The sequence below is a fragment of the Trichosurus vulpecula genome, chromosome 4, assembly GCF_011100635.1.
Source record: "Trichosurus vulpecula isolate mTriVul1 chromosome 4, mTriVul1.pri, whole genome shotgun sequence".
Lineage (NCBI taxonomy): Eukaryota > Metazoa > Chordata > Mammalia > Diprotodontia > Phalangeridae > Trichosurus > Trichosurus vulpecula.
In genome coordinates this window covers 103,892,995-103,916,968 of record NC_050576.1, presented here as the reverse complement: position 1 = coordinate 103,916,968, position 23,974 = coordinate 103,892,995, and the positions used below count along the sequence as shown (strand labels likewise).

Below are 23,974 nucleotides of genomic sequence, written 5' to 3'. Positions count from 1 at the left end.
AATCGAATATGACGACTATCAGGGGAATGGAAATGACAATTTAACTGGTAGGTTATGTAAATTGCATGCAAATGACTTCAGATAAACTTGGTGCCCTCATGCTTTACATACCCACATGGAGTGAATCCTCAGTGAAAATCTTCATTGTGTTCTGGGGCCCCAGGGGGGCTGTCTGGAAGGTGAGGCTCCTGAGTTCTTTGTTGAATATCATCAGAAGCCCATCCCCTTCCCCTTCTGTTCCTCAGTCTCTCCTCTTTTATGAGGAGGAGACTCCAGGGAAGGAACGGCACAGAATCACTGGGTTAGTCGATTGTGCCAAAGACTATTCGGTCAACCTCCCTGCTACTGACTATGCCTGACCCTAAGTAAGCTTCCCCGGTGAAGGGCAAGAGGCAGGTAGTTCTCACATTCTTGGAGAAAAGGATATTCCGCTTGTTCTCTGGGGAACCTCACCTGGGGCCTCACAATCCTGGCCAGCAAGCAATGCTTCCTGAGATTGGGCTTCGGTCCCTCCCCCCACCACTTCTCCTGTGGTCTTCAGTCTGCCCTGCACATAGGTGGTGGGTGCTGATGACCTTCTGCCTCAGGATGCTCCCAGATTCTAAAGCCCTCTCCCCTTCCTTTTCTTCATCTCCTGCGTCCCCAGACTTCTCTCCTGAGAGATCAAGGTGGCAGCCGCAGACAAGTGGGTTCTTGATTGATTGAATAAAAAGACTCTTTTCTTAAACTGAATTTCAGCCCAGGAGCAGCCTCCAGGAAGCCCAAAACCCAGAATACCAACATTCAAGAGGACCAGAGGCAATGTATACGTTGTTTTAAAACCGGGTTGTTTATTGTTACATACACACCCCTGCCACACACACACATACACACACACATACACACACACAGAGGGGCGTTGCACACCCATTCCTGATGCAGTGATCCGATACAGTACTGAGGAAGGAGGACCTGACAAGACAGAGGAGGCTGGTGAGGGGGCTGGGGTCACTAGTGACTCTCCAAATAAAAAAACATATTGAGTCTTAGGCAAGGAACATACTGAGACAACACCCCACTACCACAGTGTGACGCAGATCCCCCTGCTTCCCAACAGCCCTTGGAAGGATGTATTTTCTCTCTCTAGCTTCTGCCCTGTGATCAGGCCAGCCAGGGCAGGTCAACATTAAGGTCCTAGAGAGCTGGAGCTGGAGATGCAGCTGTTGGCTTGGTTTCTCATTCAGCACAACCCATTTAGCGTGGGATGCTTACAAAAGAAAAATAATTAAGTCCTTTAAAGGATTCAGATGGCACTACAATCCCCACGATCCTAGATGCGCAATTCCAGGATCTTAACATTCAATATTCTATAACCCAAAAGTCTGGTCTTGGAACAGAATTTCTTCTCTCAGCCTAGTCTCCTTCCAACTCATTTCCTGATTAAAAATTCCAGTTCCACCAACTCCATCAGCCTGGTGGGAAGGGAGTAGGCAGCGCATGAGCCCAGATGTCCCAAATGGCAGGTGAGGGCCTTTCAGGAGAATGGGCATCACAAGATTCTTTCCCACTTGCCTCAACCTCTGAAGGAACCAGTTCATCAATTCCTCAGACTGAAGCAGTGTCGGTGCAGGCAGACGGAGGTTTAGCATTCCTCTTCCTTCCATTACAAAGCAAACAAAGGACCAGGTCAGAGCTAGCACCGCTTGGGGCCCCTCCTGGTACATCGTCCCTCCAGGTAGGCAGGCAACTGCTGCCTCAAGTCAGCCTGATTGCTAAGCCCAGCTCAAAAGCTAAGCAGACAAACCAGCACACCAGCTCTTCCGATAGGGAGGCCTACCTGAAGAATGATAAAACCTTAGCCCTCTTCCAGAGAGAGAACCAGGAAGGAGAGTGGGTTGTAGAGGTCCCAGGAAACCAGTCATTATCTCTGACTCCTTACTCTAAAACTCGGTTCTGGACCCCTCTCCCTCCCCAGACACTCACCACAGACACTAGGCACCTGCAATACTTCTTGGTGGGGAAAGGATACAAGGAAGAGGATTTCCTGGGACACTCCCAGGATAGAGAGAGCAGGCTCAGGGCAGAGGGAAAGAGGAATCTATGGCAAAAGTCAGAGGATTGGAAATTCGGGGTCCATAAGATTCTGAGCCAAAAAGGATACATGTGCAGTCACTCTCCAGAGAAGTTCATTTCCTCTCCTTTCTCTTTCTATCTCCTACTTCCCACTTCCATCCCTTGGGGAGAGTTTAGGGGAAGTAGAGGGGAATCCTTGCCCACTCCTCTCTCCAACCCAGTGTTTTGAGTCAGTGTGAATTTATGACATTCTTCTAGAATCCACCAACCCAGCAGCCCTGCCAGAGTCTGGGGAGCAAGCAGAGAGAGAAGAGCTCCCATGGCCACATGTGACTTATTGCTAACAGAAGAGTCTGCTCTCCTCTCCCGCCTGCCCAAATACCTGACTGAAGAAAGCGGCTTTCCTGTTCGTGGACACTTGGCCTACAGTTCTATATTCTATTTCTTCTCACCTCTTCTGCCACATCAACCCCAAGGTGGCCTGCTGGTCAACCCCATCCTTCCTAACTGTCATTGGCCAGGGCTGGGGCTTGGATCCCAGAGAGACTAAGCCGGAACCTATTCTGGTGGTGGAAATATTCCTGCTGTTTCACTCTCCCCATGCCCCAAGCCTAGGTGAAGAAGACCTTAGCTCTGTTCTCCTGCCTTCCCAGAAGGTTTCAAGGTCCCTTTAAACCCCCAGGAAGTCCTGAGAGCGGTTTCTGTGGCTATTGCTAATGTAGAAGTTGTCACAGGGTGTCAAAATCAATTGTTAGGTAGAAACACTCTCAAGGCCTAGGAGACCCTCCCTAGAAGGAAGGAAACAGCCCAGAGTCAGAGCACACAGTTGTCTTTCCCCTGGGAGCCATAGTTCACACTACTCTATCCGTACCACATGGCCTGGCCCTTGCTCCAAAGCCAGGGGAACAGGTCAGATATTCAGAAGATGAAGGGGAAGGAGCTGCTTCCACCCCCTGGGCTTGCTGCCTTCTCTCCCCTGCAGTCTGAGAATGACCAGTCCATGGGGCCAAGCCTGGCACATAGAGGCCCCAACCAAAGCCTCATGAAACACATGGACAAAGGGGATGGGGGTCAGAGCTCAAGGATGAGTATATGCTGAGATCCAGGGGCAACTGGAAAGTCACAGACAAGACTGGGAGCTACTGGAAAGGGAACAAGCAGGAGGGGATCGCCGGCCAGGCCGGTGAGGCCAAGGAGGAAGCCGGGTGGGGCCGTGGCTAGTCCCGGAAGGCGGAGAGCATGTGTCCGTAGAGATAGTGGGAATGAACTAGGAAAGATAGACACAAAGAGAGAGAGAGAGAGAGAGAGAGAGAGAGAGAATGGGGTTAGGAAGAGCCAGGATGACTCCAGGCAGGTAGGGGGCTGCAAATCTTCCCCACCCATTCCACCTCTGAGGGTCAGCTCCCACCTCCCTTAATCCCCAGAGCAAAGCAAGGCAGAAAAGGCAAGAGGATGGCCAGGCAGGGCAGTGTGCATGGACCAGTGCTAGAGAGAAAGGGCCAGGCCTGGAGGGCACAAAGCAGTTGTGTGAGGAAGCCAAAACCCAAGAGGGAGCATCTCGGCTCCTTGGTATAGTTGGGAGAAGTTCTCCTAGGTGGATGTTTGGGGACCGTTTACGCTCAGTGGGTGTGGAAGGGGCAAACAAGAAGAAAGCAAGTTGTCTGGGGAAGTGGCAGGGGAGGAGTTTGTGTGGGCAGAAGTAGGGATGGCCCCACATGCCCATTCCCAGCCTGGCATAGGGCCTACCCCCACTTACCCCGAGCCACGGGCACACCCCCCCGTCAGACCCGGGGTAGGGAAGGTAGGGGGGATTTCAGCAGGAGTAGGTCCGAACCGTAGAGGTCTCCAGTCTCTGTGACCCTGATGTCCCAGCTGGGAGGAGTCAGAAGCAGCAAGAACACACAGAGCAGGGGTTAGTGCGCAAGGTGGGGCATGGGAAGCACTGGGTAGAGGGGTGGAGGGCCAGACCATTAGTTTAGCATTAGCAGGGGGAACTGGGAAGCCAGGGATTGGCAACCAGCCTTCTGAAATGAATGGCAGGACTGGGGCTCAGATACTGCCACCACGTTCATCTCTGGTCCCCCCTATAGCTGGGCTTCTGAATACCAGGGAGAGGGGGTGTCAGGGGGAGATCCTGTGACCACTGGACACTGACTATGCCCCAGCAGCCGGCTCACCTTCTGGCAGCATCTTCTTTGGCGGAGCCGGTGGGGGCTGCAATGGCCCCAGGGTGGAGACTCGGAAGCTGGTGGGGAGGGTCTCAGCTGAGGTGCTGAGCATCCCTCCATGGGGGTCCCGTGGACGGAAGCGTTTCCTCCAGGATGGGGCACGGCGGAACACCTTGTCCTCACCCTGCAAGTTAGATACATGCATGTACACACACATACACACAAAGAACATGAGGAATCACTACCCTCAGCAAACTGGGACTCACACCTCATCTACTCTTGTCTGGATCTGCCTTCGAACCCTGTGGGAACCTTTCTGGGACCTTCGGATGTGCCACTTCTCATCGTCTGGGCCTCTATTTCCTCATCGGTATAACGCGTAGGTTCAATTCCATGATCTCAAAGGCAGGATGTCTCAGACCTATGACTCCAAGGAAGTGTCTCAGGCCAGTTCTGTGAGGATCCTGCTGCCCTGGTCCAACCATCCCAGCCCAGGCTTGGCATCTCCACTCTCCTTACGCCTTCCCACCCAGCCACATGTCTCCCATCCCTTCCCCCCGGAGAAAAGTGAAGAGCTGGCCCCACCAGACACACCATCCTGGCCTTCATTAGCCCTAGTGAATGTGCAGTCCTTCCCAGACCCAGCCAAGTGGAGACAGCACTGGGCATCTGGTTCCCTATGTATCTCCTCTCAGCTGAATCCCCTTGGCTTCCAGCTACCAGTGCCATGAGCTAGGTATATTCTTCTATGTGCAAGGCCAAGGTTGCACCTTCCGTGCCGCAAGAAAACAGAACGGGGGAACCATCCACTCCCACCACCTCTCTTTTCTGGGCAGTCTTTCAGCAGGCCTCTTTCTTCCTTCCTTCTCTCTCTCTCTTTGGAGTAATGCTGGGGACTGGACTGGTCAATGGAGTTCTGACAGTCATAGGTGGTCTTGGCCAAAATCAGCCGTTAGTCAGCTAACCAGAGACGTCACAGCGGGCAAAGCGCTGGTCCTAGAGTCAGGAATACCTGAGTTCAAATCTTTCTCCAGATATTCACAAGCTACGTGACCCTGGGCTAGTCACTTAAACCCTGTGCGCCAGATTTCCTCCTCTGTAAAGTGGGGATAACAACAGCACCTATCTCCCAAGGCTGCCGTGGGGATCCAGTGAGAGAATATTCGTAAAGCACGTTTCAAACCTCAAAGCACCCTGTCATTATTATCATTACTATTGTGGTGTTGTTAGTCTCCCCACTGCCTGCCCAGCCATCCCTTCAAAGGATTGTCAGTGTTGGCTACCAGAAACAAACACGCACTCTTCCTGTGCTCATCAAGGCCTTCTCAGGCTATAAATATCCTTCAGTGGTCATTTTTAATCCATGCCCTGACTCTAGACGGGCCTACCCTTCACCTGTCCCAGACCAAGAGTCGCCCCGCCCCACTCACGCTCAGGTTCAAGAAAAGTTTCCAAAGCTTGTGCCATTTCTATGCCTCTGCTCTTGGGAGAACTAAACACCCTCCCAATTCCAGCATTCTCCATCTTCTGAAGGCCCTTCCTTCCTCCAAGGCCCAACTCGGGTGCAGCATCCTTGGAACCTTTCCAGATCCCCTCCCCCCAACACACACGCTGCCTGGGTGAAGTGATCTCTCCCTCCAACTTCTCAGAAGTCTTCTGCCTGGATCTCTCCTTTTGCATCACACTTATTTGTGTACATTTTCCCTCCCTTATTAGATTATAAGTTCATTTAGGACAGGATCTTTGTTGTACCTCTCTATGTTCAAAGCTTAGAACAGTACCTTGATGTCTGTTAGGTACTTTAAAAATATTTGTTAAATTGAATTCTTGTGTTCTCTAACAATCCTACCTTGGTAGTCTGAGGGATTTCCTGCTATAAACCAGCACTTATCACAGTGCTTGGCACATAGTGTTTGTTAAATGACTGACTATACTTCAAGCAACATTCCCTCATGGATAGTCAGATTCCCTCTGAAGGCTGGGAAGTAAGTCTTGGAAAAATTCTGAACAGAAGGAACTTGATCCTTTAGCAGATAGTGGGTAGGTCAGTAGGTGACAGCCTCCCCCATTTTCAGGCCACCTCTGAATCACAAAGTCTCAGCCCAGACCCTGGGTCTCTATCTTCTCCTCCAGGAAGCTCTCTTTGTCTAGAATCTTTGTATTTCCCAGCCCTCCCATGTCCCCTGCCAGATGACATCACCAACATCTCCACCCTGGTGCATGGAACCTAGAAAGTCAGCTCCACTTTTCCCTTGAGCTGACATTACAGACAGAGACCAGAAAGACTTAAGAGCCAAGAGAGATACACAACACAGAGGGCATAAGGAGAACTACAGCCATATTTCTGAAGGTGAAAACAGAGGGAGGCAAGTTATCTGATACCCACTTGACTGGAAAGGTCAACTTTCCTAAATCAGAAACCCACTCCAGGCCCCAAGGCACTGCTATGCAAAAAAAAAAAAAAAAAAAAAAAAAAAAAAAAAAAAACCTCTCCTCCCACAAATAGAGGAGAATCTTCAAGCACTGAGGCAAAAACAACCACAGAAGCAGCATGGTGCTGTGGAAGGAATGTTCACCAAATATGGAGTTAAAAGAGCTGGTTTCAAATCCTGGCTTTCTGCTAGTACTACCTAAATGACCTTGGGCACATTATATAATCTCCCTGAGCCTCAGTCTCCCTTTCTGTAAAATGAAAGGGTTAGATGAGGTGACCCTGAAAGTCCATCTCACCACTTAGATTCTGTGATTACAGAAATGTCAAGTGATGAGCTTCTTCAGGCAGGGAGAGGTTGAGCTGTTACTCACATGGATGGAGTCATGGATCCTCCCTCTACACACAAAGTAATTGCCCTAGGGCAGGGCTGGGGAACCTGCAGCCTCGAGGCCACATGTGGTCTTCTAGGTCCTCGGGTAAGGCTGCTTGACTGAGTCCAAGTTTAACAGAACAAATCCTTTTATTCAGGGGATTTGTTCTGTGAAGTTTGAATTCAGTCAAAGGGCTGCATCTGAGGACCTAGAGGCCACATGTGGCCACAGGTTCCCACCCCCCTGCCCTAGTGAGTACCTTTAACTGAACTACTGCAGGAGCTTCCTAACTGTAAACAGCCTTCCTGCCTCAAATGTCTCCCCCTCCCACTCATGGCTCCCTGTGGCTGCCAAAGGGATTTTCCTAATATCACTCCTTTCCCTAAACTTTAGTCAGCTCCAGTTACCACTAGGATCAAATAGAAACCTTTCTGTTTGGTGTTTAATCCTATCTTTCCAGCTGACTGTATTTCATTAGATTATTAGATTTATTATATTAATTATTATAATTATATTACTTATTAGATTATTAGAATACATTATTAGATGCATTCCCTCATGGACAGTCACATTCCTATCCATCCTGTCTTTCTAGCTACTTCAGCCTTTTCCCCATTCCTCACACATGATGAACCACATCCTGACTCTGTGCCTTGGTGATCCTTAGGCCTGAAATGCTCTGCCTCCTCAACTCTGACCTGTGGAATCCCAGAATTCCATTAAATTCAACTCAAGTCAGATCTTTCGCATGAGGCCTTTCTTTGTTTCCCAGGGGCTGGAGCCTTCCATCCACTGAGGCTGCCTGAGAGCAGCTTTGTACGTGTTTTGCATATACACATGTACGTAAAGAGAGAGCTGTGGATGGATGGATGGACGGATGGACGGACGGACAGATGGATGGATGGATGATAAGCATAGATGGATGTGGTCTCCCCTGCTGCCATGTCAGCTCCTCAAGGACAGGCAATGTTTCACTTGGCCACAGTCTCCCAACACCTAGCAAGTACTTAAGAAATGCCTGTTGGTTAACCAATTGATCTTTGAAGTATACCGCTAAAGCAGACAAGAACCATTCACCAGGAAGTCTGACAGATTCTACCACAGAGAGGCTAAAGGAGAGAAAATGAAGCTGGTATGAGAAAATGGGAATCAGAGAGCAGGGTGCTTTATGAGGAATGGAGAAGCTGGAGTGAGCAGAGAAAAAATAACAATGAATTAACTGAAGGGAGGTGAGCATATTAGTCAAGGGACAAATCAAAGGAACTGGCAGGTGATGGGGTGGGATGTCAGGTGGGAGGTGCAGGGAGACAGCAGGGCAGGCACCATGTCAAGTAAATAGAGAAGTTCAAGGGTATTTTTGTCAGTTGGTACACACTACCATTGGGGGGATGGGGGCGGGCTGCCTGGCCTACACTCTAGAAGAGAGCCTGCAGAATGCAAGTGGGAAGGAGATCAGGAATACTGAGACAGGAAGGCACTGGCTTAGACTAGGGGCAGGAGCAAGGCTGGAAGCTAGAAAGTGAAATTGGAGATGACTGATGAGTTAAGCCGTGTCAAACTGAACTGAGTAACAGGTTGGTTACCTGAACTATTGGAATTGCCTCTTAATTGGTCTTCCTGCCTCAAATTTCTTCCCCAAATATTTAGCCATCCACTTAGAGTTTGTACCCTGAGATCCCCACATATTGTAGCAAAATAGTTTTTGGACCCAAAGTAGATAACTGAGCACGTGCCATGCTGAAGTTACCATAAAGAGAGGGAGAATCTCAGAGAGAAATACAAAAGAAAAACTATGATCTCAATGGCACGATCTTTGGAGGAGAAAACTCTGATCCTTTAGGGGGCAATGGTCAAATTTACCATACATTATAACCTCTCCTAAAAGCTCATATACCATAACCTACGGAGACCAAAAAGCTGTCCATAAGCAAAATAGGGTATAAGCACCTACGAAGAGTTCAAGGGTTTCTTATCCAGGCCTTGGTGCCTCTCCCACAGAACTCTAGAATGTCAAGAGCTGGAAGAGGCCTCAGTGACCATCTGGCCCAACCCATAACTAAACAAGAATCCCTTCTACAGGATATCCATCACACAATCATGGAGCCTTTGCTCCTAAGACCTTCACTGAGGGAGAAGCTAATTCCCCAAGGAGGCTTTGGGGACACTTTGGGACAGTTGCAACTGTGGGCACTTCTTTGCTGGCATTGAGCCTAAGTTTCTCTCTTTGCAGCTTTGACCCAGTGTCCCTAGATCTGCCTTCTGGGCCCAAACAAAACAAGCCTCTTATCTTTTAAGACACCTCACTGTGAATCCTTAGTATCAGAAGGGCTTGTGAAGGCCAAATCCCAACAATGACCAAAACTCCCCAAATGAATTCCAATTAAGTTTAAGTACTCACATCATCCAGCTTCCGATCCGTGCCCAAGGCCAAGAGGTTGTTAAATTCCCTTTCCATCACTTGGCGGGCCTGGGAATAACAGGAGGAAGCGAGGAGAACAGGAGTTACAGTCTTGAGCCCTGTTCAAGGCCCCTCCCCAGACTCCCTCGGACACCCACAAGAGAAGTATGCATTAGATGAGAAAGCACAAGCCTTCATGTCCTCATCCATAAAAAGAGGACCCCATACTTTTACCACTAACCTCACAGGGTCGTTGTGATGAAAGAACTTTGTAAAACTTTCAGGGTTATAAATTTAGTTATATTAATGTACTTGGTAAAGATATATGTGTGTATATGTATATATACACACATACACACACATACACACACATACGTATATGTAATATATAAAGTTATATAAAAGTACTTTGTAAAACTTTTAGGATTATATAAATGTGAAGAGCTATTATCATTGTGTTAAGTGTATTCCTGGGAAGTGTTGCCAGCCATCATTGAGACTGACTTCAATGGAGAACCTAAGAACTACAGACTCACTCGTGGTATAGTCTGGCAGAATTTATAATAAAAGGTAAGATCACTGAACACAGTGGGGGAAAGGCAACATGATTTCTAAAAGTAAAAAAAAAAAAGCATGCATCTTAAGCTACTGAGGTTCTTTGAGAGGATAAGTATGTGGACAATGGGTAACCAGAGGGCATAATCCAGATTATAAATTATAGGAGAGACACTGAGACAACTATTAGGAAAGAGGGTTCTTGTGGGAAGAGCTGACAGCCATTCTAGTCGGTTTCCAAGACTCTGGCCCAGTGTGCTTCTATGACCAAAATGGCCACTACCTTTCTGAGTACCATCAGCAAATATCACCCTATCCTTGCACAAAGCCAAAACAAGTTCACTGCTGGAATGCTGTGAATAGTTTTGGTTGCTATATCCCCCGAAAGATACAAACAACACATCTGGAAAAAGTCCAAAGCAGGATGACTAAAACCATCGGGGGTGGAGATTCTTTGTCCCAAAATGACAGATAAGAACTGGGGGGAAATATGATCAGAGTTTATAAAATGGTGAAGGACAGGGGCTAGGCTAAAAATGGGCTTGCTCACCAGACCCCGACTACTCCAGACTTCTCTCCTCCACCCACCTTAATGCTTAAAATAGATTAACTTTGTGACAAATAAAAGCAAGTGCTACTTCCCACACAGAATTCACTGCCATGTTTTCTGGGGAAAGTCTCTTAACTTCTCAGCTGTAAAATGAGATTGCTGTGCTAGATAATCTCTACAATCCCTTGCAGGGCTAAAAACAAAATTGCAAAAGGAAAAATGATCCCCCGAAAGTTATGCAGACCCCAAATATAAATAGATTCAAGGAAGATTCAAATAATTCCTGGGTGATTAGTTTCTAATGAGTTATAAAAGAAAAATCAGGAAGACACCCTAATTTTTGTAGGCCAGTCACGCCCTCCCAAAACTCATCGCTTGGCACCTCTGTCAGGGATAGAACCTCAGGCTAATGAAATCATGGGGATCAAGGCTGAAATTCTGATGGGCTTATGTCCTGGTCCTCCCTCATTGCCATTGTGGTTCTACCCAGTTTTCTGGGAATAGATCCAAGAGTGATGGAGGATAGAGTAGTATGGAACAGCCTCCTTAAGAGTATTGACCCACTTAATCATAGAGCTAAGATGGAGGCTGAGACCACTCAGAGACACTATGTGATGGCAAGAAGGACTTCGTCAGGCATGAGTTGACCCGAAGACTCCATTGAAGAGTTCCTTTTAATGGGGATTAAAATGTGCTTCAATTCATTGCATTCCTCTCAATGGCAAACCAAGAGCCTCCTAGGCCCTGGAACAGTTCAGTATCTATCTCTCTGTCTCTCTGTCTCTGCCTCTCTCTCTCTCTCTCTCTCTCTCTCTCTCTCTCTCTCTCTCTCTGTCTCTCTCTCTCTCTCTCTCTCTCTCTCTCTCTCTCTCTCTCTCTCTCTCTCTGTGTCTCTCTCTCCTCTCTGTCTCTCCTTCTCTCTCTCTCTCTCTCTCTCTCTCTCTCTCTCTCTCTCTCTCTCCCTCTCTCTCTCTATCTCTGCTTCTCTGCTTCTCTGTCTCTCTCTCTCCCTCTCTGTCTCTCTCTCCCTCCCTCTTCCCCTCCCTCTCTCTCCCCCCCCCACCCATGAAATTTTATTTGCCTTAAGGAAACAAGATTTTGAACATTGGCTTGACCTAACAGAAAGCGGAAGACAAGGGAGGGCAGCCCACCTGGGTGTTCTGCGTAGGAATCTGTAAGACCAGGGCCAATGTGTTGTGGTCAAAGTTCTCATCCAGAGCGAGGAGGGCCCCATGCACGCCACTCTCATGAAGATTGCTGGCGTAGTCCCGCAGCCCGATGGACTGGATCCAGTGGATCACCTGGTCATTGGTCCAGACCAGCACATCTGGAGGGGGAAGGATCAAGAGAGAGAGCAGTGGTCCTGCCATCAGCCCAGGCCCCTCAGAGAAGCCAAGTGATACAGCAGAGAAAGCAGGTCAGATGTGGAGTCAGAAACCCTGTACTCGAATCCTGACTCCGTTACTGACCACCTGCCATGCGCTCAGGTGAGTCAGGTCCCTCCACTGGGCTGCGCTTTCCTCATCAGTAAAACATGGCTCCGAGTTTCCTTCCAGCTCTAAATCTAGGACCCTAGGACAGGGGTCCAGGGAATGCTGGCATAGCTGGGCCCTTCCCAGGACCCTGCCCACTTCCTCTCTCCCCCCACCCCCAGCTGCAGGAGTCCTGTGGCAGGAGCCAGCTCACCCTTGATCTCATGCTGGCTCTCCTCCCTTCTCTTCTCCAGCTCCTTTCGGTCGTAATTGAGCCTCTTCAAGCACATGATGCCATACTGCAGGCTGCTCCTGTTGGGCACAAAGCATGGCACTGAGCCCAGGGTGGTAGTGGGAGGGAAGAGGAGGCAAGCAACTCTCCCCCTTCCAGCAAGAACTCTATAACCAGGGTAGGGGTAGGGGTGGCTGGGGCAATGCACTAGAGGAGGAGCTTAGAGCTAGCTGCACCAAAGACTCCCTCCTCTTCCTCATCTTTCTCTCCTGACATAATTTCAGCTTGGCTGAAACCTGTGCCACAGTGTCCCCATAACCCCAGTGAGGATCCCCACCTCCACGCACACACTCTTCTCTCCAACCCTTGGCCCCTTGCCTCAGGTGAACATATTGCTGCTACTCTTCCTTGCCTGCAACAGTGAAGGAGCCTACCTCCCTGCCCACTCATGCCCCCCTGCCCTTCCATCAGACATTCTTACCCAGCTCTCAGCTCCACACTGGAGCCCTACTCTGGGGATGCCTCCTTCCACATCCCTTCTACTCCATCTAGGCAATGTCAAGACCAAGACGACTACAGAGTCGTTGGCTCATAGGATTAGCACCGGCAGGGCCCTAGAGATCATCTAGCTTGACTTCCCCATTTTACAGAAGGGAAGACGGAGGCCCAGAGAAGAGAAGTGATTTGCCCAAAGACACAACGACAGAAGGGCCAGGTTTTGAACCCAGGTCTGATGGTCTTCTCAATACACCAGAATTCAGAGAATATCAAAGCAGGAAGGGACCTCAGAGATGATCTCCTCTAACTCCTCCACAGGTAAGGAAACAAGCCCAGGGAGATGAAGTGACTCATCCAAGGTCATGGGGGTAGAAACATCAGCGCTCTTTCCATGACCATAAATGCGATGCCCCCTGCCTCCACAATAACCCTGATCAAGAGAAAAAGGGTAGGAGAAAAGAGTCCCCTGCTTCAGGATCATGGATTTAGAAAGGAAAGGAGAACCTTGGAAATGCACAGTCTAAAGTCTTCATCTTACAGGAGAGGAAACGGAGGCTTGGAAAGGCTATGATGCACACCAGGTCACACAAGGAGCACCCGGCAGAGTCAGACTTAGACCACCTTAGCTCCAACCTGCACACAGGAGAAGACAGCCCTGGGGGTGTACCCAGTACACTTCGAGCACTCTCACACCAGACAAGGCTGAGGCGAAAACCGGCCAAAGGGGTGACGGGGCTTAAAGCAAAACAAAGAATGTCAGAGGGACCCGGGACATCCCTCAGCCTGAGTTTCCCATTTAGAGACCGGAAAATTGAGGACCAGAGAGGGGAGGGGACTCGTTCAAATTCATACACTGAGCAAGAACTAGAATAAGAACTGCACCTCCTGAGGACAGTCCTGGCTTCTCCCCGCTCGCTACTTTGGTTTCTCTTTGGAGACACCCACCCAATCAGCCAGGACACCAGGAGCCCTTAGGTACTGGTCACGGCCCCTGTGGCACTGGAGGGACTGGCTATGTGCCCAGCTAGTCTGTGCCCAGGACACGTGGCCCAGGTCAGCCATGCCCTCCCTGACTCCCCAGGAAGGAGCCATCAGGAACCATGTTTGCTGGGCCACACAGCTGTCAGGGTGAGAGGAAAGAGCTGGCTCTAGAACCTGCTTCACAAGGTTGTGATGAGAAAAGTACTTTATGAATCTTGAAATGTTAGATAAACGAGAGCCCGAAGTGGTCGCTATGAGCATGACGAACCGTGTACATTAAGGCAGGTGTGAGATGGAGTAACTTCATTGAGAGGGGAGGCAGGCTGGAGAAGAATTCCTACTATTGCTGCTGTTATTGTTAAGCAATTGTGGATTATTAATTAATTAATACTTATTAGCCATTATTATTAAGGGATGGAAGGCCAGCTAGGGAATAGTAATATTAAGTTCTTATTCATTATTAACTTAATAGCTAATTAAGTTAACTATAATGTGAAGGAAAGCCAGCTGGGCAAGAATCAGGCTCTTGATTTCCCTAGACCTTCCTTGGTAGTGACAGGTATTTTAGCACAGAGTACTTCTAAAAGGAAGGGAAAATAAACAACATTCACCTGGATGTGGCAGATACTGCCCATTACTTTGCTAATAAGGTGGGATACTGGTGGGTAAGGTGTGAGGGAGGGAAGGAGGGAGGAAAGGAAGGAAGGAAGGAAGGAAGGAAGGAAGGAAGGAAGGAAGGAAGGAAGGAAGGAAGGAAGGAAGGAAGGAAGGAAGGAAGGAAGGAGGGAGGGAAGGAGGGAGAGAGGGAGGGAAGGAAGAAGGGAAGGAGGGAGGAAAGGAAGGAAGGAAGGAAGGAAGGAAAGAAGGAAGGAAGGAAGGAAGGACGGAAGGAAGGAAGGAAGGGAGGAAGGAAGGAAGGAAGGATGGAAGGAGGGAGAGAGGGAGGGAAGGAAGGAGGGAGGGAAGGAAGGAGGGAGGGAAGGAAGGAGGGAGGGAAGGAAGGAGGGAGGGAAGGAGGGAAAGAGGGAGGGAAGGAGGGAGGGAGGGAAGGAAGGAGGGAGGGAAGGAGGGAAGGAAGGAAGGAAGGAAAGAAAAGGAATGAAGAGAGGGAGGGAGAGAAAGAGGAGGAGAAAGAGAGATAGGGAGCGAAGTCATTGTGGTATGTTTTTGTTAAATCCAGAGAAAAGAACAGAAGGAAGGGCAAAAAGAAGGTCAGAAAGTAGGACAGCTTTCAAAGCTACAAGTGACTCATGTATTTTTAAAGTTAGAAAGCTGTACATTATAAAGATCTGCATTTTACGTACAATCCTCTTTTTCTGTTCTAATATGTATATGCAAATGCTCATTGTTTGGTGTTTAAACTCATTAAAATTAATTTTTTAAAAAGAGCTGGGAAAGGCCATTATATTCAGATGACATGTGCTGCACAATCCCCTCAACTTACTGATTAAAGAAAACTGAGACCCAAATAAAGTCTGTGTGTTTCCATTATTTCTGTGATTCCTTAATTGAGACAAGTGCTTTTTTTCTGCTTAGAATCATGAGATAGATTTTCCTCTAATTTTGTTATTGCATTTCTCCCCTCTCCCTCTTTTTTCTTCCCAGCCTTCCCATAGACTATTCCATATATCTGGAACTACTTCCCTTCACAGAAACCCCAACTTTTAACCTCCTTTTAATAGCAGCCCAAGTCTACCCCCCTCCAGAGGGCTTCCATAATTCACTCATCCATTTTACAACCCACCATCATAAATGTGCTGCCATCATCAGTCAAAAATTCTTCCTGTTTTGAAAATCACACTGTCCAATTATATCATCCTCTCCCCAGCAAATGAGAAAATCTATGCAAAGCACTATATAAGTGTTATCTATGATCACTGTTATTCTATCGTAACCCTTGCTACCGCCACTGACAGACCTCCAGAACACTCCTCTGCCTTCTCCAATAACTTTAGCACTTGGTTCAGTCTTCCTCTCCGACCTGTCACCTGCTAGCCAATTCAGGACTTCAATATTCACATTGCTGACTCTTCTAACACCTTGGTCTCTCAGCTCCTCAATATCCACCCTACCATAGCCCTTGAAGGAATAATCACACCACCACAGACCTCAGCAACACCAAAAGCTGTCCCACCTCCAAGATTCTGAACTTAGAAATTCCCCTCTATGAACATTATCTCTTATCCTTTCGCCTCATTCCTCTGAACCAACGTTTTACTGTCATCATGAACTCTGACCCCTCCCTCTTCTCCCAGTCCTTTCACCCCTGTTCTGGGTTCTCGTTCTTCCTTTTGCAGCCTTCGGATTGGACTACGTGGCCACTGGGGACCCTCTAAACTCTGAGATTCTATAAATCTTGACCCTGTGGTCAGCCACTTCAATTATGCACCATCACCTTTGAGTCTCTGTCCGACCTTCTCTGGCTTTCCTGTGTTTCCATGCTTGTAATCCCCAATCTGCATAACCCCCACTACCTGCCATCTCTGATTCTACTGGAGAGAAGTGGAATATGGCAGAAACAAATCATACAATTGTGCAGACTGAGCCTCACCTAAACTTACACCATCTAACTCCAACTTGGTCATCACTGCTATTCAGAAATCTGGTATTACTGACTCCCTGTTACATCCCCCAAAACAACTATTTAAATACAACCTTCTCCTCTCTCCTCAAACCCCACAAACTCACCTCTCTCAATAGACCTCACGTCTTGCTCTGCTGAGAATACTGAGACCACCTTTTCTGGGATTCCTAATGTTCTCTCCTCCACAAAGAAAAGCACGGAACAGTGGGAAGAGCCCTGTCTCTGGACTCACAGGAGCTAGGTTCAAGTCCAGCCTCAGATTTCCTAACTCTATGATCACGGATGAGTCACTTAACCTCCAACTGCCTCCGTTTCCTCATCTGTGAAGTGGAGATAACGATAGCATTTACCTCCCAGAGTTTAATCAAATGAGATAAACATCTGTAAAGCAATTTACAAACCTTAATGAGCTGTATAAATGCTGACTACTATTATAATAATTATTATTAAAGTTTGCAAAGGACCAGCTCATCACATCAGTTCTCTCACCAAGCTCGTTAGGTAAGTATTACAGTTATTATTGTCCCATTTTACAGGTGAGATAGCTTCAGCTTGCCCAGAGTCACCAAGCTACCGGATATCTGGGGCGAGATGCAACCCCAGGTCTGACTCCAAGGCCGGCGCTTTCCTTATAAACCAGACCAAGCTGCCTCTCAAATGCACATAGTAGGCACTTCACCAGCGAGGATAATGGAAAAAAAATCAGAAAACTGAGGATGCTAGAAAGAATGCCGGCTCTGGATCTTGTTCAAATCCCAGCCCTGCCCTCAATCTTCTGATGTTCAGTGTTTATGGAAGCAGGGCCTTTTCCTGTCCCCATCACACACGCACGCTCGCGCGTGCACGCACGCGCACACACACACACACACACACACACACACACACCCCTCTGGGGGCCAGGGTATATTCAGGCTGAGTCTGCCTTTTCCCCCGGCATCATCTCACAAGCTCCTTATGGAAAAGAGCTGTGGCTGGGCAGCATAGGAGAGTGAGGAGGAGCCTGGGCTAGGGAGGTAGTCAGGACACCCAGGTTCTAGCCTTGATTCTAGAAATCACTCCTTGTGTGCTTGGGGGTAAACCATTAAACTCTTAGGGACTCTTTCTGAGTCCCTGCCTGACCCATCTCCAAGGCATGTTACGCAAAATGATCAGTGGAGATGAAAGCACTTTGGAAAGTCCACAGCACCAGAGGAGGGTGGGAGTAGTATTTAACTAATACTCTAAGAGTCAAGTCCAAGGTTCTGGGAAGAAGGAAGGGGCTCCAAAAAAAAACCTTGTGGTTGGACTGAGAGACTCCATCCCCCACTTCCAGTTGTGTGGGCAGAAAGTGAATGTGTCCAGTCAGCAGAACGGGAAAGGAGAACTGCCCAGCTCCCCCTAGCCTCCCTATCAATTACTGAGCTGGGGAGTGAAGGGAACAGGTGCCTAGGGCCTGGCAGGCTCTCTCCAGGAGACAAAGGATGCACCCTACAGCTCTGACAGCAGGAAGAAGGCAGCCTTTGCTTCTGAGAGATCCTTCATCCTGGTACTCCTGGAGAGAAGGCAGCAGGGCCCAGGGGAATAGAAGTTAAGAGAGCTCAGTTCTGGTACCAGGGCTGGTGCCACCAATGTGCTGTGTGACCCCGTATGACTCACTTCAGTCTAGGCCTCGATTTCCTCACTTATAAAATGAAGGGGCCAGAATCGAGGGTGTCTCTAGGGTCTACTCTAACCTGATAGGATCGGTGAACCATGATCTAGGAATCAAGAAGCCTTTTAAGACAAATCCACAAGGCAAAGAAAGAGATGCACTTTAGAGAAACTTCCCCATTCCCTCCATCAACTCTGGACATGACAGAACCCGGTCTTGGGTTCAGACAAGAGCCCACAAGTTCCCTGAAGCACAATATTGCTCCAATGGGCCATAAACTCTCATAAAACATCTGGGAATAAAAGTGTTGAAGGTTTCAATAATATCCTTCTCTGAGGGGGCTCCAAGCTTACAGAAAGGTCTGGGGGAGCCTTCCCTAGAGGGCCATGATATAGTGATGGTTAATTAATAACATTTTTACTTTACTTGGACCTGATTTGGGCAGTGGATTCAGTTTGTGAATCCTGAATTCAAGCAAAGATACAGAGTCAAGAGAAAAGTAACAAGAATCAGCCCTGAAAGAACCAGCTAAAAAAGAGCTGGAGAAGGAACTGCTAAAAGGAAGTGATTCTTCAATTTCTTAAACATTTAAGGGTCAAAGGAAACTGGACTTAAAACTATGGGGTCTCAAAGCTGGGAGGGAAACCCTTCCGGCATGTCGTCCCTATCAAACCTCCAGGATCAAATACCAAAGCTTCTGTTTAGCTTTTGACAGCTTTCACAACCTGGGTCCTCCCTACAATTCCAATGTTCTTAGACTTCCCTTCCCTCCAAGTAGTCTGTGATCCAGAGACACAGGCGTCCTGGCTGTTCCTCTCCTGCCTCCACACCTTTGCACTAGTTGTGTCCCCTGCCTGGAATGTCTCCCTCCTCACCTCTTGATTCTCAGTTACTCTGGCTTCCTTTAAGACTCAACTTGAATCCGACCCTCTGCAGAAGGCCCTTCCCAGCCCCACTCCACGCCCACTACTAGTACCTTCCCATTAACATCACCTTCCATTTACACTGTGTATGTCTTACATGTAGGTATTTATTTGCATGTTGTCTCCCCGATTAGAATGGGGACTCTTTGAAGGCAGGGACTGTACCTCTGTCTTTCTTTGCATCCCCAGCATCTAGCCCAGTGGCTGGCACGTTTAATAAATGCTTGTTGATTAATTCATTGAACTCAAGAGGTCATTTAACCCAACGTCTCAGACAAAAGATGATTCCCCTCTATGGAAACTCTGTCTAGTGGTTATCCCAGCTCTTCCCTGGAACACTCTTAGTGATAAGCGATAGTCATGACCCTCACCTTAAAACTACAATCAGAGAAACTAAGGGTCAACAAAAAATGAAGGCCTTCCTAAGAGTGAAGGCTTAGAGCCGCTGCACTGGAATGTAATACTGAGTGAGGTAGTGACATCTTGTTCCCTATAGCAAGGCAGCCCATGACCAAATCTGGGGGACGTAAGGTCCTATCCAGAGACAAGGATTTGGGCAAAGTGCCCCTGGGTTCCTGGCCCTAGCTTACCGGTGGAAGCTGTCTACCATCTTCAGATGGACTCGAAGGTCCTTCTTAGTGAGATGATCCAGCATGCGGGCATCCACCAAGCACTCCATGAAGTAACTGCGGTACTGGGGGAGCCCCAGGCTGGGGAGCCACTCGTTCCCAATCCACTCGTGGTTCATGTCCCCATAGGCCAGGGTCTGCCAGAGCAAAAGGGTGAGGGACGGAGCCATTTGCAGCATTCACATTTGGTTAGAAGAATTGTTAATCCAACTTGTACCCAGAAAGGAGTAAAAAAGTTTCATCATTGACTTTCTGCTATAGCTTTTTATGGATGGAGTAGGGGTGAGGGGGTGGAAAGGATGATTAAAATTGGATCTATTTTCAGTGACCTAAGCTGATGGTCATTCGTCATTCACCTTCTTCCCTTCTCTTTGGCTCAGACTGATGATGGTCAACTGGATGTGTGGCCTTCAAAGAATCCTCAAAGTATTTAAGTTGCTTAGTGTGAATCATTGAGAGCTGGTAATATATAACCACAAATAGACTCAAGTCTCCATTATCTGGCCTTTAGTGTGCAGGTTACCACTCGGGCCTTGGCTCTCTAAATACGGGCTATTTCTTGTTTGATCAGTGCTTTTCCCAGGCAGGGTAAGGGACAGGGGAGACTGACACCAACCAGTCTATGTATTGTTTCTCCTCTCCAGGGAAGGAGACTCAGCTCTGGGGCTGATGTGACGAGCTCAGAAGAAGAGCCAGGAGCCAGCTAGCTCCAGCATCGCCTTGCCAGGTGTCCTGGCACTCCCGAAGGAATCAATCCCCCAGGTCTCTGGATTCTTCCTCTAGGAGGTAAGACTAAGAGTAGTATAAAAGGCAGACATCTAGAATGCAACACTTAACAGGAAACTCTAAGGGAGGTTTTAATGCCATTTTTTAAAAATGCGCATTTTTCAATGGCAGAAAATTCTGCTCCCCATGGCCTTTAGGGCATTTATTTTTTACTTCCAAGGAACAGTAAAAGGCAACAAACAATTTTTAAACCTTGCTTTGGATGCAGAAATGCCTAGTGATGGCTCTTCTAGGGAACAAAACCAGAAATGAAAACATAAGCATGAGAGGAGTAGACCCCAACTAGAAGGGTTGAAGAGAGAATTCCTGGGGCCTTCACATCCTGCACGTCCATCCTCAGAGGAAGTCATGCAGAGGATCTTACCTGAGCCCAACTGCCCTCCTCACTGTCCTAGCAGGAGCAAGTGCAGCATGTCAGGAGAAACAGACTGAGTCAATTCATGCACAACCTTTACCTGCATTGACCCCACCTTGTGCAGGGGCAGAGGGAGGGGGTCTTGCAGTTGAACTGGGGAGAAAGGAGACTGGTGGGACTTGAGGCTCTCAGAGGAAAAGAGTAAGCAGTAAAATGGATGGGAGTATTTTATGTATTTATCTGGAAAAGTTGGGGGGTGACACACACACACACACACATACACACATACACACACACACATGTGCTAGGTCCTTGGGTTTCTCCTAAAAAGTGACAGTAAGAATGTAAAGATGTCCCCAGACCCTCTCTTTGCCGCACCCTTGCTCGTGGTCCATGATCCAATGTAAGGAGCTGTGCCTATGGCACAGAGGCCCCCTGGCATCAGAGCCCAGGAGAGCCAGTTTATCTCCACTCTAGGCCTACCTTGGCATGGGTGTCTTTTGGGGCACCTGCAGCCCAGGATAGAGCTCATGAGCTCTCCCTATGGAGAAGAGTCCTGTCCCTCATCCCATCCCATTCCTCTCAACTTCAAAGATGGAAGGGTTCTCCCAGGTCTAAGCTTCATGAGCTTCAGTGCCCTCTGAGCCCCTAGATCCCTAGAAGTCACCCCCCTAACTCTGACTCCTAAGCTTCAGGGTGGAGGGGTAAACTCACTGTTTTTGTGGATGTTGCCAGCGTCTCCATCTCCTCATGGGTGACCCAGACATTCCCAGAGGACTGCAAAGAGTGGGAGGAAAAAAGTTGGGAAGGAAAAGGGGACCATGGTCAAACAATTAAGCCCCAGGAAGCAGAACCTAGGGCAGAGAGAAGTCAATAACGCCATGTCTCTGCACTCTGTGCTTCCCTGCCAAGGGGCCTTCCACAACCAATCAGCCCAAGCTACTTAATTTCCTGGCCTCCTGGACACTGGACACTGAAGGAGAAAAACACTTGGATTTTTCAAAATGATCAGGATAAATCCTTATTCACTGCAAAACATCGGGGCATGGGGGTGTGGGGGAAGGAGCTCACTGCTTGGCCAATTATATTTTCCCATCAGCGGCCTTGAGTTTCCCTCGAGGAAGACCAGAGCGTCTTCCCCAAAGGACTCCTAGATGATGGGCAAGAATCATTACAGGTTTGTGTCTTCCAAAAGAAAAGCAGAACAGAAGCTGAGGTCCTGTACAAGAACCGAGGAAGGCGGAAAGAATAACAGTGGCAAAAAGAGCTTTCCTAAAGGTCAAACAACTGCACAGCTGAGCACCAGGAAAGGGGCTTTTCCTTTCTAAAAAGAAAACAGGTTAGCCTCCAGTCACTCCATTTTCCTCCCTTTCCTCAAAAGCATGATTCACCAAAGTGTAATTATCAGGTTTCCTAGTAAAAGCCCCTGAGGGCATGGACATTTCCTAGACCACAGAGATGAAATAAACCCTTTCCTTTATTGCTTCCTTCCCCTCCAAACTTCCCCACCCTAGCCCATTCTAGAATGGTATAAGCCATGCTATTTGCTAGGAAGGAAGGGAGATCCTAGACTTAGGGCTAGAAGAAACCTTGGAGATCCTCTAGTCCAAAAACATCATTTTTACAGATAAGAAAACTGAGGCCCACAGTGGTTGTGACTGTGTCATTGGCTGTGAGAGGGCACCTAGACTAACTCAATGCACTCCCCAAGAAAGCCAAAATGGGGCAAACAAGGCCCACAGGTATGGGGAATTCCAGCCTGGCAGGATCTTCCTGGTTTGAAAGCCAGTGACAAAGACCAGGAGCCAACCCCCCTCGGGAAGTCCTTGGGTGGAAGGGACACCTGCTCACCGTCCTAGAGGTGGGTGGGGCTGAAGGACTGGTCAGAGACACCATCTCCTGGATGGCCAGCCGAAGCTTGAGCCGGTGCAGGGCATTGCTGATGCCAATCTCCCGCTGGATCTCCGTGTCTGAGAGAGCAGACATGATGGCGCCACTCTTGACATTGGCTCGGCAGGCAGCCACGTACCAGGCTGGCATGCCCACCCACAGCTGCCAAGAGAAAAGAGAGTGGGTTGGCTCTCAGACACTCTATTTCCCTTCTTTTCCCAAAAATCATGAATCACTGAGGGGTAGCTAACCATCAGGCTTCTTGCCTTCCTCTCTAGGAACCCACCTTATAGGAACTGAGGCAACCTGGAGGTCAGAGAATCTGAGAGCAAGAAGGGTCCTTAGAGGCATTTAGTCTGAATCTTCTCTTCCTTGTATTAGACATGAGGAATAGGAGCCCCAGGGATATTAAGGAATTTGACTGTGGTCATATACCTAGTTAGTCCTTGAAGAAAGGCCCTACCAAGGATCGCATCTCTGGTAAGAATGGAACAGACCCAGAACAATGGGCTCCATTGGGGAAGCCTTCCTAAACTTACCCCCAAACACCTGGCCAAAAAGGGAATTGAAAGTCATTCACAATGGCAATTAGGTACTTCAAAATAACTGGGAGGAACAGAGCCTAACACTGCCAAGAACTGTGCCAACAATACAGGACTCCAGGGTATGAGCACTAGAGGTCTCAGGGACATTACACCCCCAATCAGGGAGTCTTGGCCCCTTTACTCCTCCCCCAGTGGGGATATCCTTGTCAGCCATATCCTAGTGTGTCTCACCAGCTTCCCTGCCTTACCTCCAGCCATGAGACCACAGTGGGGCCATCCCAGTGGGCAAAAGGCATTCCCTTCCGGCGTGCATCCTCAAGAAGCTGGTGTCTGGCAGGAAGAAAGCAAAGCAGAAGTTCTCAACAATTAGGGGTAGAGCCAAGATGGCAGCTAGAAATCAGGGATTTGCCTAGGGCTCTCCCCCAGGACCCTCCAAACACCAATAAAAAATGGCTCTGAACAAATTCTAGAACTGCAGAACCCATGAAATAGCAGAGGGAAGCAGGGCTCCAGCCCAGGACAGCCTGGATGGTCACTGGGTAAGGTCTATCAGGCACAGAGCTGGGAGAGGGGAGCAGAGCCCAGCGTGGGCTGCGCCCGGACTAAGCAGACCGGGAGCTGGGCGGAACAGGCCCTAGCACCCTGTGGCAGTTACCAGACTTCTCAACCCACAAACACCAAAGACAACAGAGAAGGTTAGTGGGAAAAGCTGCAGGGACAGACTGAAAGGAGTCTGCGGTTTGGCCACCGCCCTGGGGGCAGCGGGGGTGGTGCAGCTACAGAACTACAGCTGCAGTTGCTTCAGGCCCCAGGCCCACCTGGTGGGAGGAATTAAGTGGCAGATCAGAGCAGGAGTGCAGAACCTGCTTAAGATCTGAGTCCAGTCTGGGTTGGCAGTTCTTGGGGGAAGAGGAGTGCTGG

The 23,974-nt window shown here is 48.6% G+C and overlaps 1 protein-coding gene across 4 annotated transcripts in view; it reads right to left on the bottom strand.

Moving 5' to 3' along the window:
- Window positions 1-1,542: 1,542 nt before the first annotated feature.
- The window catches only part of PPFIA4 (PTPRF interacting protein alpha 4), a 69,745-nt gene continuing 47,313 nt past the window's right edge, over window positions 1,543-23,974 (bottom strand). Inside the window, exons 21-30 of one of the 4 annotated variants that reach the window (XM_036755243.1) lie at window positions 23,302-23,383; window positions 22,470-22,670; window positions 21,333-21,395; window positions 20,628-20,654; window positions 19,439-19,614; window positions 12,215-12,312; window positions 11,680-11,855; window positions 9,424-9,492; window positions 4,230-4,404; window positions 1,543-3,319 (exon numbers count right to left, since the gene is read on the bottom strand). In XM_036755243.1, the coding sequence (XP_036611138.1) occupies window positions 3,270-3,319; window positions 4,230-4,404; window positions 9,424-9,492; window positions 11,680-11,855; window positions 12,215-12,312; window positions 19,439-19,614; window positions 20,628-20,654; window positions 21,333-21,395; window positions 22,470-22,670; window positions 23,302-23,383 (1,117 nt within the window). In that variant the 3' untranslated portion in view covers window positions 1,543-3,269. Of the gene's footprint in view, window positions 3,320-3,808; window positions 3,925-4,229; window positions 4,405-9,423; window positions 9,493-11,679; window positions 11,856-12,214; window positions 12,313-19,438; window positions 19,615-20,627; window positions 20,655-21,332; window positions 21,396-22,469; window positions 22,671-23,301; window positions 23,384-23,974 lie in introns of those variants that run through there. The other 3 variants (XM_036755244.1, XM_036755246.1, XM_036755245.1) reach the window with 3 other exon arrangements.